The sequence below is a fragment of the Anthonomus grandis genome, chromosome 7 (assembly GCF_022605725.1).
Source record: "Anthonomus grandis grandis chromosome 7, icAntGran1.3, whole genome shotgun sequence".
Taxonomy (NCBI): Eukaryota; Metazoa; Arthropoda; class Insecta; order Coleoptera; family Curculionidae; genus Anthonomus; species Anthonomus grandis.
Window position 1 is genome coordinate 29,751,960 of NC_065552.1, and position 17,453 is coordinate 29,769,412.

General features: G+C 30.7%; 2 protein-coding genes across 2 annotated transcripts in view; one reads left to right on the forward strand and one right to left on the reverse strand.

Moving 5' to 3' along the window:
• The first annotated feature begins 915 nt into the window (after positions 1–915).
• Positions 916–4,913, forward strand: LOC126738529 (uncharacterized). Its single transcript, XM_050443903.1, has 3 exons — positions 916–1,052; positions 3,819–3,964; positions 4,634–4,913. The coding sequence occupies exons 1-3, from the start codon at positions 993–995 to the stop codon at positions 4,797–4,799; spliced, it is 372 nt and encodes a 123-aa protein (XP_050299860.1). The 5' UTR covers positions 916–992; the 3' UTR covers positions 4,800–4,913.
• Positions 4,914–7,412: 2,499 nt separating this feature from the next.
• The window catches only part of LOC126738220 (protein diaphanous), a 49,047-nt gene continuing 39,006 nt past the window's right edge, over positions 7,413–17,453 (reverse strand). The window contains 7 exon segments of the mRNA XM_050443441.1: positions 7,413–8,200; positions 11,657–11,726; positions 15,785–15,822; positions 15,824–15,862; positions 15,922–16,079; positions 16,136–16,300; positions 16,375–16,510. Coding sequence (XP_050299398.1) covers positions 8,185–8,200; positions 11,657–11,726; positions 15,785–15,822; positions 15,824–15,862; positions 15,922–16,079; positions 16,136–16,300; positions 16,375–16,510 — 622 coding nt within the window. The 3' untranslated portion in view covers positions 7,413–8,184.

Sequence of the window (17,453 nt, forward strand, 5' to 3'; positions counted from 1 at the left end):
GTCTCTCAGCCGACGTCACGTCAGTGACGTGCTAATTCGGAATTAATTTCGCAATTTTCAGCGTGTTTTTTAAAAGAAATGTACGTTTGTAGATTTACTGTTTAAAATCCATGTAAGTTACAATATATTTTACTCTACTTAATAATTTTCAGTTTTTATTTAGCTTTAAGTATTGCTTTTGTTAATACATTTTTCTCACAAACGTAATTGCTGCGCATGCACTGTCCCAGAGTATATGTGGACAGAATTTTTCAGATTCGCAAGAGAACAAAATAACAATTTTAATAGTGTAAAATAAGACGAGCTTTTCTGGTTCTTCTAATAACTAAATAATAACAATACAATTATTACGTGTCGTTCAGTACACTTGTCCTAATTAACTAGTCAGTGAAAATACATGTCATCGTATTCCTTGGAATATTGTTTAATTGCTTACTACAATTATTTAAGGTGACGTATTGAGTGGTAACGTAAATTCTATATTTTAGATTGCGCGATTCCTTAACTACTTTTTTACGATTTTTAATAAAAGAGGTTGAAGGTTAATGATCCTTTAGATTTTATTAGTAGATAATCCTTCTTACAATGTTTATCAGAGATGGACTGCTTCTAACACATTCACATTTTTTAAACTTTTATACAAGAGAAATATAAATAAATACGTTTATAGAGAATAATAAAGCACGTAATTTTTTTAGGTATTTAACTTTCCTATTCTGGAATAAAAATAGGAAAATATAAAGTAAAAAAATACGAAGCCTTTATTGCCCACATATTTCAAAAAATCCTATATAATTTACATAAAGATGGTTGCGTGATAAAGAGTTATTACTATAAAAAAGAAAATTTCCCAGTTTAAACGTGCATTATCTTAACAATACAAATTGGTAAAATTAGATAAATTTTCTAGTTTTATTTCTAACTAACATAAATTATAAGGCATTTGAAAATATTTTTTAAACCATCATAAACCATTCACAAGTATCAATAAGATGATACATAAAATTACAAGTTTGTTTTATATTATATGTTTCTGTACAGTTATAAGTGACGTAAGTATTATTTGATATCCTACGGCAAAAAAAAATAATGAAATGTACACCCTTATTACCTAATTAAGATTTCTTTTACCCATAGCCCTTGCCACTCCTTCCCTCCAAGTCTTTCTGGACTTTCCTCTTTTTGTTCGACCCGGTGATATCCATTCTAATGTTTTTGTTGGTAATCTTGTATCTGGCATAAAAAGGCGTCCATACTATATCAGTTACTTTTTTTCGATTGTTGATGTCAGTGGTTCTCCTATACCCATTAGGCGTTTTACCTCTTTATCTTATTTCTGATTCTGTTTTGACGAGATATTTCTAAATATCCTCTAAACACGTTTATTTCCACTGCTTCTAATTTTCTTTCGGTATCCTTCCTTAGATAGCATGTCTCGGCTCCATACAGATTACTACATTTCATGAATGTATTAAATGTATATACCAAATTGTTCTTCGTGTTCGTGTGATTCTCTTTTTAATTTCACTTTCATCTCTTCCTGTAAAATCGAAACAATCGGCCAGTGTATTTACCTCGCCATTTTCTAGCTGGATATTTGACAAGTCACTTGTAAGTTTTTGCCCGTTTTTAATTGAGATATTGACGCATCCTGGTTAAAGCTTTTATAATTGTTTGATTAACATTCGTATTTTTGAAGGGATTTCTATAGTTTATTTATAGGTGTCTTAATTCACGGGGGTTGATTATTTTCTCTGTAAGTTGTTTAATGCAGAATAGATTGTCATTGGTCTTGCGGCTCTAAATCCCGACCGTTCTTCTTTTGTGGTTTATGTTTAGCTTTAGGTTGATCTCGAATGATTCTCCGTACAATCAGCTTATTGTTCTGTTAACCAACATGCCTCTATAGTGTTCTGCTATCTAATTTATTTCCTTTTTTGTAAATTTGTTATTTTGTTTTCCTTTTCCTGTCCTGGGGATCATTTATTTTTCAGTTATCTTATAGCCTTTTTTTACCTCTACTTCTGATGGGGAGATCAACCGTCACTTCTGGTTCAGTTCTTCTCCTGGGGAGATTCTGTTGCATTCGTGTGTTGCGTTCTATATTTGTTTCTTCTTTTCTGTGGTCGTTATATGATTTATAAATTTCTATGTTTGTGTACATCTTCTTCCTACCCCCCCCCCCCCCAGATATGTGTTAATTTCTTAACAGTTTTTGTTGCACATATTTATTTTGGTTTCTTGTCTTGATGTCCTTATAGATTTTTTTATGCCCTTGTCTAGCGTTTATCCATTTTAAGTAGACTTTAAATTTCATTTTTACTTTAAGTGCTTTTTCATTAATGGGTAGAAAATTATTTACTGTCTCTAAGTGATCCTTTGTCATTTTTATACATTTTATTTAGACGTTATTTTTATTACACGCGTCGAGGCGTAACACGCGCGATTGTTTGACGAGCGAAAGTAATTGTTTTTACGTATTTAGTTGAAGTGATTTGTAATATTTAAAAACAGATAAATTCTGAAAAGATCATGAGAATCGTCTACTTCTAGCGGAAGTAGTGGAACAAAAAATAAAATTTTTTGACGACAATTATGAGACACTTAAGTTTACTCTGATTAAGAATAATAAACCGCAGTGAGTTTTTGCTGTGAAACTATATCAAAAGAAAGCATCAAATCATCGCAGTTGACACGTGCTCTCAATATAAAATATCAATCTCTAATAAAATCTAATAAAAAAAAACCGTAGAATTTTGTGAGAGAAAATTAAAAAAATCTGATCTAACATGAATGTCTAAACTAAACGAGGAAGTGTTGCTTTTTAGTTATCGAACAGGTCTTTGTGTGACTGAAGCAGGAAAACTTCACACTATTGCCGGAAATATGATATCACCAGTGGTTGTAGAGATATCAGAGATTAGATATTGTATTTTATTTAAAATATTATATATTGTATTTAAAATACTAACAGAAGTAAGAAAGCAAAAAAGTGTAAGAAAAATAAAAGAAAGTACTTTTGTGCCTTTGCAATTTGATGAAGCTATGGACCACTATTGCGGTTTGAGTGCAGTTTGTAGCTTTTATGCGGTTTGAATGAAAAATTAATAGAGAAGATTGGAGCTACGGAAAATAGAATATCGATTAGGCAATAAAATGTATTGCTATTTGTAGTGATGGAGTAAAAGTTGTGACAGGTGCAATGAGTAAATCCTATTAAAGGAAAAGTGTGAGACACGATTGTTTCTAATTATTTGTGAAGATAAGGTGGCACTCTTTTATTGAAGAAGATGGATATGAGATAAACATCAAGTCATAGATGTTACCAGATTTGGAAATGGTGTTAGATAATTTGCAATAGTGCCTTACTTTTCAGTGCAAGAGATATTGGAAAACACTCGGCAAAAGTTTAGAGTAAAAATGTGTTTCATTCCTTTCCAATGACCCAAATAAACAGAAATCAAAGATCTGACTTAAATTTGGAAACCGATTAATTTTTTAATGTAACAAAAATGAATTAATGATAGGAGAAATTGAATAATTAAACACAAGGGCAACCTCCGCTTCAAGTCCAGTATTTACAAATTTTTTTTTTTGTATTAAACTAACTACTAACCTACAAAAAACAGTTTTTTTTTAAATATTTTTAAACTTTATTGATTTTTTCAATGAGGTAGTCCTCTCGGCTTCTTGCGACACTCAGGGGGTGCGATCTACACATTGAAAAAAATTGTAATATTAATAAACTATATAATAAACCCATATATTAATAAACTTATTTTGGTTTACTTAATTATCAATTAAATTTTAAATTTTAGTGTTTCATCCCAAATGTTAATTATAGAATCAGAGATTTTTGTATTGAAGACACAGGGGTAACTATCGCGATGGTTGATAACTTGCAGATTAATCCACAAAAAGATTTTACTGTTGAGGAAAGTTGTTATATTCATTGTGCCCTTACGTAAGTATACTGTTTAACTCTTTTTGTTTAAACACTAATTTTTATATATAATCATTTTCATGTATTATTATAATGACTTTAAAATGACAATCCTGTGCATAAAATAGAGGATTGGGAAATGAGGAAACAGATATTTGGAAAAAATCCGCTAAGTGGCAACAATAAATTTTATTTTATAAATATTATGAAAATCACTTTTAAAGCATCAAAAGTTTTTTCAACACTGTTGGCATATATGAGAAAACATATACTGAACCTTCAAACCTTTAGGAGGTTATATCCCAGGAATGTCTACTAAATGAAAAAAATTGAAAAACACCATACATAAAACGAATTGAAATAAATAATTAGTCAAAAAGATATGATTTTTTAACAAAATACGCACACCTAAAAAATATATATTAACACGTAGCTCTTCAAACTTATATTTCTAAACATGTAAAGTACAATACCTGTCGTTTCCCATACTTTGGCTGTATTGTACAGGTTTTGCTCCTGTAGAATCAGACGCTGTACGTTGCTCTTATTTAAAAAAAAAAAACATAATAAAACCACTTTATTAAAAAATTGGTTATCAAATCATGTTATGTATTCAGTTAGATCTGGTAGTGGTAGTATGTATATTTAAAATACAAATCAAATTCTTACCTTAAATAAATTAATTTTTAGTGAAACTGGATTTCTGTCAGAAGATGGGTACATCAACGTCAATATGTTTGCAGAACTTAAAACTGAGATGTCAGAAGAATCAGATATCGACCTAAATTGCCTTGCAGAAATGTCTAAAATTGAACATTGTGACGAAATGATGGAACTTCGAAAATGCCACGTTTAACTGAGTTGAACACGATTAATATTGTTGGTGATTTATTTAGACATAAAAATCAAATAAATCAATTAGAATAATAATAGAAAGAAGGAAATTTATTTTGATGCACAGGTTGCCATTAAAAATGTCCTGTCCTAAGGCCAGTTACTAGAGAGGGTGGTCAGGAGCCGCATTGCTCGTCTATAGGAAAACTATTTATATCAAAATTTAATAGTATACTAAAGTCATTAGGACTTGGCTGAAATTTCAAGATGGTGGAAAATAGGCGTCAACTTCGTTATTTTGAATGAAACATCCTATATATTCTTAAATTTTTGATTTCTATGTCAGAATCTAAATACTTTTTGTCCTATATCAAAGTTTTTTATAACGGTTTTAACAAGTTTAAGCTTTTATGTCTATAGAGAATTTTGTATTAATAGTTTCAGTATAACACACCTATTCCGTGAAAGACAAATTGGGTTTAGAAAAAAATAAAAGCACAATACTGGATATGCAGAATATGTTGGCTGATGTCATCGATGCTTTTAACGAGCGGTGCTGTGATCTCAGCAAGGCCTTCGATTGTGTCGACACGGATCCGTTTAGAGCAGCTTCGGTTTTATAACTCCATTGACAATGATAATAGTGTTAAATTATTTAAATTATTCTTAACATGTACCAAAGAGTTCGGTGCCAAGCTGTAGTGTCCAGAGGGCAAGAAATAGGAATTGTTAATATTATTTTTAACTTACATTGATGATTTGTCATTTATCGGATGGCCTTAATGTAAATTACACATTTTGCCGATGACGCTATGGTTTCGGTTCCTGGCAAAACACTTGAGGGTTTTCTATTGAGTTTCCTGGAAGGGCATGCGGTGATTTCGAACACAAGTCAGACTGGAAGAATGGTTTTTGAGTGGCATTGATACATTTAATGATCATGTATCCCAGACTAAATTTTTTGGTGTAATTATGGATTTAAAAGCACAACGGAGTGGAGTCTACACGTTGAGTGGGTGGCCTCAAATCTAACAAAATCTCTTTCGTCGTCTGGTAGACAGTGTATCGCAAACAATCGTAAGTAATGCCTATTTTACAACTTTTCATGCACAAATGTCGTTTGCTGCAACAGGTGTCAGAGCAATACAAAATTTAAATTTTTTAACAAATGAAATAAACATTTTCGAAGGAAATAGGTTTAAGGAAAAAGTATAATGCCCTTTGATTAAAAAAAATAAATTTAAATGAAAACAGCATCTTTAAATTGTAAATATTTTAACTTTTTATCTAAATCATCCAGTGCCTGCTGCATATGTGAGTGTGGCAGGTAGACCTCTAAATTGTAGCTTCTAGTGCAATTTGTGTAATTTTTTGTTTGTTGATATTATAGAAATCATGGTTTTTTAAGATCATACTGATTTTATATTTATTGTGACGTATGTTCATGACTATTCTAGTTAATATCCTATTCATACCTTGTTTTGTTAGTTTTCAATTCGAACTGTTCTGGTTATGGGTATACTGTAGTATTTTCGTATTTGGACATTTTCTCAAAAAATCCGTTATTATTCTTTTATTTATGTTCTAAAATACGATTTGTGACGAACACATTAATCCTGATTTTAATATCCACTATCAATAAATAATACACTGGTGCATAGCGAAGCAAAGCGCTATTGGGAGGAATTACCAGGACACAACCATGAGAAGGCTTTCATACCGCCACTGCAGACTGCATCACCACATAAATAGGATTGGTTTGGCGGAAATCATCAATACAGAGTATGCATAGAGGAACGCTGCGGAGCACATCCTATGCAGATTTTCGACACTAGAGAGAATCAGGCAGGCCATCTTCGGCAATGCCTTACCTAAGACGGAAGACATTAAGAAAGCTTCTCCCAATCAAATTATTGAACTCTTAAAGAGGGAGGACTTGATTGGGGAAGTATTAACACCTAGGACTGAGCCACAATAGAACTAGGGTCGCAGTGGAGGGACACAAGGTGCACACTCACAACAGACCTAACCTAATCTACTTAAAACGTTTTCGACTGGAAAAAATCAATTACATTAGCTATATTAAATTTTTGAAAATAAAATGGCAAAAGAAATTTATTCTCATAATTCTTCTTCTTAAGTTCTCGCTCCTCGTCGGGGGTTTGATATCATATTATCATTGTATTATTAACAGAACAAATGTCTTAAAAAATTCCTGAAGATACATTTTTTAATTTTTTTTTACACATGTAGTTTCGGCTAATATAATAGTAATGGACTAATAAAATCATCTCTCACAATATATGGAAAACACAACTTATTGCCCAGGAAAATGATCCTAAGAGCAACGAATATCGTACCCAGTATTTTCAAAAACTACATTTTTGGGCAGGTCTTTGGGGGATCACGTTATGGAACCATTTTGTATTGATGATTCTTTAAATCCTGAAAATATGAGTTGGTATTACTTATTGCGTAATATTTCTTAAAAATTTTGGCAACCCACAAAATTTTGAGAAAAGTACCTAACCATTTTTTAAAACCTTATATAAATTAACGCACACTACCAAATTATATTTTATGTACTTACCACATTACACTTTCAAGAAAATAGGTTAAAAAACAAGACACGATATAACAACTTAACAAAAACTTTAATAAAATAGATATTGCATAGAATTTCTTATTCACATATTTATAAAAAATATCTTGTATATATAAACACATATTTATTGCAAAAACTGCATTAAGAAAGCGCTTCGAAATTAAGGACTCACAAGGGGGCTCAAAAAATTATTCATAGTCACGTATGTTTTTGATACACCCATGTACAAGACCTATTTTGAAATGATCATTTTTCAAACTCATCTTGTATAAAATTACATGTTTGACTAAGTAGTAATCCCATAAGTTCCTACTAAAAAAAAATACTTGACGTCAAAATATTTGTAATTATTTACGTAAAAAAGCATGAGGAAGCTCTTATATTATGTATATCACTTTTTAAACAACCATGGTTGGGCAGTATTTAATTATTATTGAGACACTTAGTTGCAAACTGAAAAAAATATGGAAGATGGTACCTAAAGTGTCATTTAAATGAAACAATATTCTTGAAATAATAAGGTCAACAACGAAATATATGCTTCTACAAAAAAATAACACAAACTCTAATTCCCACAAGAGAGATTATTCGACTTACTGCTATTCTTGTAAAAAAAGGTTGCAAATATACAGATCGTAATTACACATTATATACAGTGCTTTAAATCTAGTTGAATAAATTAGGAAGGGGTCGCTGTTTGAAGTACATCCTCTATAGGGGTCGATAGAGGACTCGTAATTTTATTGAGCTAAGATGGATTCGTTGTGTCTCACTAGAGGGAGCTCGTTGATAGTGTCATCTATCACGCAAGGATTTCGCTGAAAAGTAAAAATAAAATTAATTACAAAATTATATTTCAATTTGATGTTTAACCTTTCTAATATACAAAATAGATGTATATGTAGTTAGAATTTTTTTAAAATTCTTGGAAAATTGCAGGCATAAGATCATTCGAAATATACAATTCTTAAAAATTACAAATGTCAGCATTATAACGAAAAACGCATATTCCTTAAAAAATTCGGAGATGAAAATGTAGTACAACATTGCTTAATATAACTTCAACTTAAGATTACGAGAAGTTTGATTAGAAAGAGTTTTATACGATATTTGTTGTATGCAGATGTTTTTAAGGCATAACGGTGCTGTCATAATAAATTGTGATTATTTTCATATCATTTCTAATTGAACCTATAGCGTTTTTATTAATTTCACTTCATTATTTATTTATTCCTTAGGCCGATGCTGTCGTTTTTGCGTGTATGAATTTCGCAACAACAGTTTTTTTACGCACTTCGCATCTGTGGTGAATTTAAGATTAACGTCATAGCTGGCAACGTTTTCCATATTTTCTGATATGGCTTAATTAGGTCGTACTTCACTTTCCTCATTCTATTTCCATATTTTTACTACTACTTTGGGCCCGAATGATAAAGTTTTCCATTAGCAACAATTAATTTTTGTTAAATTCCTGCAAACTTCACAAATAAGTGAGCACGACTAAGGCGATATGGAATACAGCTACAAAAAAATCTCTGTTATGGTTTTTAAAGATAATAACACACAAGCGCCGGTAAATTGTTTAAAATCATCAGCTATAAAATTTTTAAACATCGAAATTGACATTCTGAACAATTGTTGTGATGATATGATGTACAAAAGGCAAAAACTAAATGCATTAAATCCTAATTAGGTAATTCATCGTCTTTCTAAATTTTAACGCGTCTTAGAGCGATAGTGATGCTTTTTCCGGATATGGGTCCCTATACTCAAATGTTTTCTACTGTCGCACTGAATAACCCCTAGAAGTTTGATCCCATAGTTCTGAAACACACTGTATATTGGCTACTATCAAACATGGTAGAGTTCCATGTATCATGGGATATGGGCTACAGATCCCGGTAATTTGATGTGTAGCAAGTAAGCCGATATTTCGGGTATGCTTCAGTTTGAGAATTTGGACTGGTGAACTTAAGACACTGCTTAGCGCTAAGAAATTAAAGGCTAAACGTAATAGTTGTTTTCCTTAAAACCTTATTCACATTTAGCTTTTAGTTGTGCCTTATAGCGTTGGCTATTATTTCAGCGTTGGAAAGTAAATTTCCTATAAGGCAGTTTTCAGATGAAAACCCACATTATGTATGCAGTTGGAATTATAATGCCACTGGCATACATAATGTGGGTTTTGTAATAGTAATGATTCCTTTTTCTTTGGAAAGTTTTTCTTCGGAACTGTCTTCTTTGTAGATCTGGTTTGACACATCAACATCAGTCCTACATCAACAGTATCAGATCTTTAATTATATTTACGATCTAAACTAATAGAGACTTAAGCCTCTTTAGATATCTTTGTGAAGAACCACAACGAAGCCATAAAAACATCGGTTTAAAGGAAAAAGTCCAACAACTTAAGTACGAATTTTTAGCCAAAAGTTTTTTCGAAGAAGCTCATTAAGACCACCACTCAGAGGCCTAGAGTTCGGAGAAATAAGAATAACTTGCGAATATCAAACGAAAAGAAACAGAACATTCCTCGGGAATGCAAAAGAAAGAGCAAATTGGTCAAAGATCCACAATAGCCGTTGGACTGAAGCCAAGATTCTCTGCAGGATTCTCAGCAACACTGGGGAAAGAGAAAGTTCTTATAACCAAGTGTAGGTATTACGAACAGATATATACCACCAGATATGGTGTATGTAGTACGTAGGTACCAGACATGGTGTACGTAATAATGGTCACCTGTATACCACTACTATCAGATTGGTGTAAAACATGACTAAAGTAACTAAGCCTGTAAAATAAATTTAGGGAAATGTCATGTTAACACCTATTACGTTTATCAAAAAATACGGAGTAAAACATAGTACAACCTTAATCAACTCTTCCGAGAAGCAGAAATTTATTTATTTAAACAACATAGATAATGTGGACATTAAGAGTAACAGATCGATACATTAATAAGTATTCTGTTGGACTAACAAAACCAAAGGCCAAAAGGAAAGTAGGTCAGCAACCTTTGTGAAGAAAAGGTTAATAAACTCTCAGTCCTTATCCAAGTCATGACACAAAATGAAATCTTAGCTAAGGACAGTTACACAATTAATATAAAACAAGTTGCTACGTGAAAATTTATTTATTTAACTGAGGTTGTAATGGCTGAAAATGGAGAGAAGAAATTCATAAACAAGAAAACAACAACAAAAACAAGTGACTTAGTGACTAGACAGTGGTTTAAGGAATGTCACGTCTATTGAGTCTAACATCTATCACAGTTCTATATTATACAAATAACGCATTTATTGTGTTATTAATATTAATCCATTGCATCCTCAGTGCTTATCAAAAAATAACATGGAATTTGTAGTTTTAAATAAAATTTATTGATTTGACTAATTATTTAGGAAATTTTAGAAAATGCATTGCTCACGATGGGATTTGATAAATGTTACAGCAATGTATAATTTAGTTATGCCAATCTTAGAAAAAAATATCGCTTTTAATTAATAAAGCTAATTTAATGGCAACACTTTATTTCTGGAGCAAATGTAATACTCAGACAGTTAAGATAAATAATAAAATATTTTCCACTTTCTCAAACAAAATAATAAATTATATGGAGTAATATAAGAATAAATATAAAATCAAACTGAGGTATGATTACTTTGATTTAATACATACTAATAAATAAAACGTCTTTCTTACACTACATTTCGTTTTATAATTTGAACAGATATACGCGCTTATCCGTTCAGGGCTTCAGTCAGGAACAGCACGTAATATTTAGTAGTTTGTTATAAAACCCATAAGCGGCTGTTAATAAAATGCAAACTAAAGCAAGGCATAAGTTAAGCCACGAAAGCCACCAAGTTGTACTTTACGTTTTAAGATGAAACAGTTTTAGTTCAAAAAACCAAATCAACCAGCGAAGTCGAGCATACGTATTCATCCCAATCTCCCAGACTATGTAGTTTTTCTCTTAGTACGAAGTTTTGTAGGTCTTCGATTTTGAAAGATTGGACTCGTCTATAACACCCATATTTTTGCAAGAGTAATTAAAAAAAAACACTTAGGCATGGAATTCTTTCCAGTATCAAGCAAAATATCTTTTGTTTTGTTATTACTGTGTATCATGGCAATATTTAGTTTCTGCATCTTCATACTTAAATGTACCGTAGTAGAAATAGAAATCCATGCCTAAATATACTATTATGTGGTTAAATTTAAAAAAAAAATGTTAACAATATTAGTTAAAAAAAAACATATCAAAACATTACCTGGTTAATTCTCTTCCCGCTATAAGTCCAGTCCTGGAACGCGACCTCTGTAGTTGTGCTCTTCTCTCAGCTTGAAAAAAAATATACACGTTGCCAAATTTGTTAAAATTCAATTGAAAACTATATAGGGTGGATTTAATTAGACATGGGATATTTCTATGGTAATAGAGAAAATGTCCAAAGAAATATTTTCTAATATAATAATAATAGAAGTCTTTTTATTAGCAAAAAAAGTTACATGGTAACACAGAGCGCAATCTAGTTTAGGACTACTCTACTGAACATTGAAAACCAACGTACAATCTTACTACAAAATCTACGTAAGTATTTAAATCTACAATAACGTTCAAAATATAAATTACAAATACTTCCAAATGTCAAGTAAAAACAAGAAATATACATAAAAAAATAAAAAATAACATAATAATTTAAATGCAAAAAAAGAACCTAAGCCCAGGTACTTTTTTAAAAACAAATCGTGTAAATATAAAAAAAATATTCATGCTTTTATTTGCTTATTTTTTATTTGCTGGTTTTTTAAATTGTTGTTCACTTAAAATTTTTAGATTTCCTGGTAAAGAGTTGAACAATTTTATGCTGTTACACGTAAAACTTCTCTGAAACATACTAGTTCGATGCTGAGGCATCGCATCATATTATTATTTTGAATATTTACCGAATGAATGCTATTTCAGAAAAATAAATTTATTTTTAATTTTAGCCGGCAAGGATGGGTTAGTAACTATTTTTATAAATAACTAGCTCCTAGATGAAGCAATCTACGATTCTCTATCGTTAACCAATTCAAGTTATTAAGTGTATGAGATATATGGTCATATTTTCTGAGGCAGTAGTTTAGGTTAGACAACCCAAGTGACTCGCTAAGAAGTTTACACAATGGTAAACTTAAAAAATGACGACTGCTGTATAATGTCTTTAACGATGAGTATGATTTTTGTATCAACACCTTTAACATGTTCTTTAAATCGTAGATCAGAATCAAAAATAACACATAAATTTTTTGCACAGTTTACAACAGGAAGTCTCATATTATTAATGTAAATATTAAAATTTAGACTCAGAAAAATATGATTGACTTTAGGTCCAAAAACCATTAAACCGGACTTTAACGGTTTATGCTTAAGACTACGTCAGTAGAAAGTTGATATGATAATTGTAAATCCTGAGTAATGATATTTGAGGCATGTAAAAAATCTGTTTGTAATCCGCATACACTATAACTTTACAATGATTTAAAGATTTTAATATGTCGGCAGTGTATAAAATAAAAAACAATGGTCCCAGGATAGAGCCTTGCGGGACACAAGGATAAAAGTTGAATTTGTTCAGAAAAAATATCGTTGCAACAAATTTTTTGATATCTATTAGAGAAATATGAACAAATTAAATTTAGTGATTGCCTAGAAAATCCATAGTGCTCTAATTTGGAGTTGATGAATAACAGTGTCAAAAGCTTTTGAATAATCTAGGTCTAGGAGAACCAGTGCAGTATTAAGTTTTTGATCAGTTGCGGAAATAATATCATCAACAACATCTAGTAAAGTAATAGAAGTACTAAATTGTTTTCTAAATCCGCGTTGACTTTCAGGAATGATCTTATTATCGGTTACAAAGAGATAAATTTGGTTATACAATACCTTTACAACATTTTTAGACAAAACGGGCAATATACTAATGATTCGACGATCATTTAACTATAGAAATTTTCCATTTATCTGGAAAATGGCTTGTCTTAATACAACAATTGAAAATATGCGTAATGTATCTATAAATCGACTACAATACTTGATCATTTTAAGATTAATATTATCAAAACTTGCAGCATCAGATCTTAAACCACAATTTATTTTATTAACATCGCTTACACTAGTTAAATGCGAATTATTATATGGAGGAAAGTCATTATAGTAACTGATTGTTATAGTACAATCCGTAGGATTTTTTAAAATTTACCAAAAAAATTGCTTATTTCTTTTATATTTGCTAAGTGATTAGCAAATACATGATTATTTCTGTTTGAAGTTAAATTAAATGATCTTAAAGAATGTCATGTTTTTCTGGAATTTTTTCTGCGCTCAATATCATTATTAAACTTTATTTTTTTAATTTATTTTTATACATATTATTATTATACCCTGTCCCCGACTAATATTTGATTTAGTTATATTTTAAATTTTTAAGAAAAAGAAATGGGCAATAATTAAAAAAATTTTAAATTTTTTCAATTTGTAATTTTATTCAATTTCTTTATACATGAATTAAAGTATTTTATTACATGTTTGTATGTCTGTACAAGTATTTTATACGTTTTAATGTCTCTATTTGTTCTCTTCAGTTAACACATACTTGGAATTCACGGTATTTGATTAAATACACATTAGACAAAACTAAATTAATTTTGAAACTTTAGATATCAATTGTAACTTGCGATGTATTAAATGTGAAACTTGGGTGTTTATTGAAAAAAATGCAAAAGTTCTGATAAAAAAATTCAAACCTTAATGAATAGTGCATCCTCTCTGACAGGAGAAACATTCTATAAGTACTGTAATCGCCTTGATTTATAATTAATAAAGATTAAATAAATGAGATTATTCAATTCTTAAAAACTTAGGCCGGTAATACTGTTTAGAAAAATCTAAAAATATCCTGCTAAAATTGTATGTTTTGTACGTTATGATTGCATGAAATCTCTCTTATCAAGGCATTTGTCGATTCTCTGATCTTTTTAAGGCAATATAAGGAAAACTAACAAAACATGCCTGGCCACTGTTAAGTGAACTAAAAGAGCTTAGAGACCCCCATTATTTCTTGGATAAGCCTTTAAATAGTTGGGATATCAGGCAGGGAACTAACTAAAACTAAGTTATTCGGGTAAATTGAATATCTTCAGTGCATCAAGTTTTTTTTGTTTGATTTATATCTCAAGAAACTGCTGAAGAAAATCAAGAAAGATACGTTAGTGTATTTGTAAATAAGTTGCCCTTAATCTTGCTTACTTATCAGCCCGCGAATAGTTACAATTCTGACAAAAGGTATACTAAAAACTTCTTCTTTACGGATAAAAGCTCTTAAATGATCGGTTCATAATTTCATTTTGTGCAAACATGCTGTTGCATGCAAAGTTAACTCTAAAAAATGTTGTCCAATGATCATTTAGAAACATTAGCAAGGAATCATTAGAAACTTTAAACTTAAAATAGAAACATTATCAGATGTGGTGATTTCTAGGTAAATTGGTCAAGTGCTAAAGAAAATATTTGTTTCTTGCCGATGTTTCGAATTATATTTAATTCATCTTCAAGGCTTTATGGAAGATAGAAAGAGAGGGACTAATAAATCTTACAACAAAATATTTCTCACAAAAAAACCATTTATCAGTAAATTATAGTACGCATGTCATAGAATTGCAATCAATAACCAGAAAAAGAGAAACAAGGCAAAGTTGTAGAAACAAATAATAACCATAACATTAAAAATAACAATAATAAAAAATATTGGAGCTATCTGCATTTTTCTTGGTTAAGTTCGTGATTATTTACTTTCTATAAAAATTTGGATCACTTTAAAAACATTAAATTAAGCAAGGCTTTATTGAAATATTTTTCTAAACACCTGATTTGATAGAGCCTGTTAAACCTTATTTTATGTTTTCTGAACAATTTAAGATTTTATAGATAAGCTATATATGGAAACAGACCGTGGGACTAATAAAGTGGTCAATCTCAAATTTAGAAATCTTCACTTTTCAGAGGTTCAAAAATTCTGGCTCTGGAGGGCTGGAGCTCTTGACCAATGCCAGTATAATCTAGTACCTCATAAGTTCAAATTTAAAACATAAATAAATAGAGCTGATATTCATAACATAATCCTACCTCTTGATATGTAACGGTTGTTCTCCTCCTCGCAGTCTTAATAAAAATTGTAATAAAATTACATTTAAAAGAACTCACATTTTTATCGATTATATTGCTTACCTTCAAAATCATCCGAGTGATCGTCTTATTAAAAAAAAAAAACACGCACATTCAACAAACAGCCCAGATTAAAATGATATTGTTATTTACCACCAAAAAGACGGGTAAAACTAAATGAAGGTTAACTTACCTCCTAAAGGTCTGGTTCCCCTTTTTCTTTTTTCGTTTTTTTCCAAATGCGCTGCCAGAGGATAATGCTTCAAGCAAACTGAAATTAAAAAAATTAATAATAAAATGACATAATTAATATAAAAGACAAAATTATACCTGTCCATGACTCCCTCTTGATTCTGCTTAGGATTCATATCGATCAGTTTCCGCTTGTTTCGTTCCTCCCTATCCTGCTCCTGTTTTAACTTCGCTAATCTCATCTTCTCTTTTTTCTCTTCTAGTTCGCGTTCTTTTTGATTTTCGTTTTTGGCTTGCTGAAATGTACTTTGAAAATAGTCGAGTTTTTTAAACCAAGCAAAAAGGTACTTACAATAAAACTATCCTTAAAAGTCTTCAAATCCGTAAAGAATTCCTCTAACGAATATTTTTGTTTGTCAAAGGCGTAATATTCAGCCAAATCGCTGTAGAGACTCTCCATTTTCTTTAACATCTCTTGCATCACGTCACATTGCTCACGTGCCACTTTCGAAAAGTCCTAAGATACGTTCATTAAGGAAAACTGTGATTAAAATTAAATGCACTTTGAATATAAAATGTTAAAAAGGATACATCCATCACGTCAACAAATTTGTCGTCCTCGCTTTGAGGCTCTTTACTATTTTGAAGGTCCGTCTTAAGGCCCTTTAAGCTCGCATCCATTTGTCTAAGAGTTTTTTGAATTGTGTCCAATGATACTCTACTCGCACTAAAAATTAAATAGAAACCGTTATTATCCTGAATGTTTTTTTCATCAGAATGGTCTACGGGACAAAGGTATTAAAAAGATAGAAAGAAATACTTCTGGACATTCACATTCTGGACTTCAACACAAAGATTCGTCAAGGTATATCAGGGAATTGATAATGTGTGACAATTTAAAGAAGTAAAATTCGACATAACAAAATTTAACAAAAATACAATAGAAATGAATAAGTCTCTTAATAGAGTTTATGACCACCTCTGTTATTCACAAAACATATTAACATCATAAATTGAAATATTAAAACATTGTTTTATATAAATACATCCACAAGAATATTTGTTCAATGTTCATTACTTTGAACAAGGAACATTCCAGACATTTATGAAAAAAAAATTATTTCATAAAAAAATATTCTAAATTTTGTGTTTTTAAACTGATATTTTTTCCTTGACCCAGATTTTTCCATCTGCCTTTTTCTAAACTAAGTTTTTCATCTCTCAATAACACATGCAGCAACAGTACAAAAAGATAAATAATTACATTTATCGATTTATCTTAATTAAATATATCCAAAATTGTGCAACCAAACGTCATATTTTTCTATTTTTTCCGTTAAAGAGGTCCTTCAACTTTCTTAAATGAGGGGGTCAGAAGCCAAGGGGTCCAAGTGACATTTTTTCAGAAATCGATCTAAGTGTAAAAACTGAATGGTGAAACATTATTTTATATCATGGCAAAGAGAACTAAGTGCGTTTCAATACTAGTGCTGCTCTCTATGAACTGTTGAGAAAATCAGCAGATTCAGTCGCCCGTATTGTTAATTGACATAGGGAACTAAGTGCGCTTCAACCCCTTTGCCACTCAAGCATCAGTCATTTAGTAGATTACGTGCGAAGTGGAAGAGGTTAAGTTTTGCAAGTTTTTACAGTTTTTAAGTTGTTTTGAA

Coding starts and splice junctions, on each gene's coding strand:
- LOC126738529 (XM_050443903.1), top strand. CDS start 993: ATGATACATAAAATTACAAGTTTGTTTTATATTATATGTTTCTGTACA. Junction 1,053..3,818: donor TCTGTACAGTTATAAGTGAC/GTAAGTATTATT, acceptor TTTAAATTTTAG/TGTTTCATCCCAAATGTTAA. Junction 3,965..4,633: donor TATATTCATTGTGCCCTTAC/GTAAGTATACTG, acceptor ATTAATTTTTAG/TGAAACTGGATTTCTGTCAG.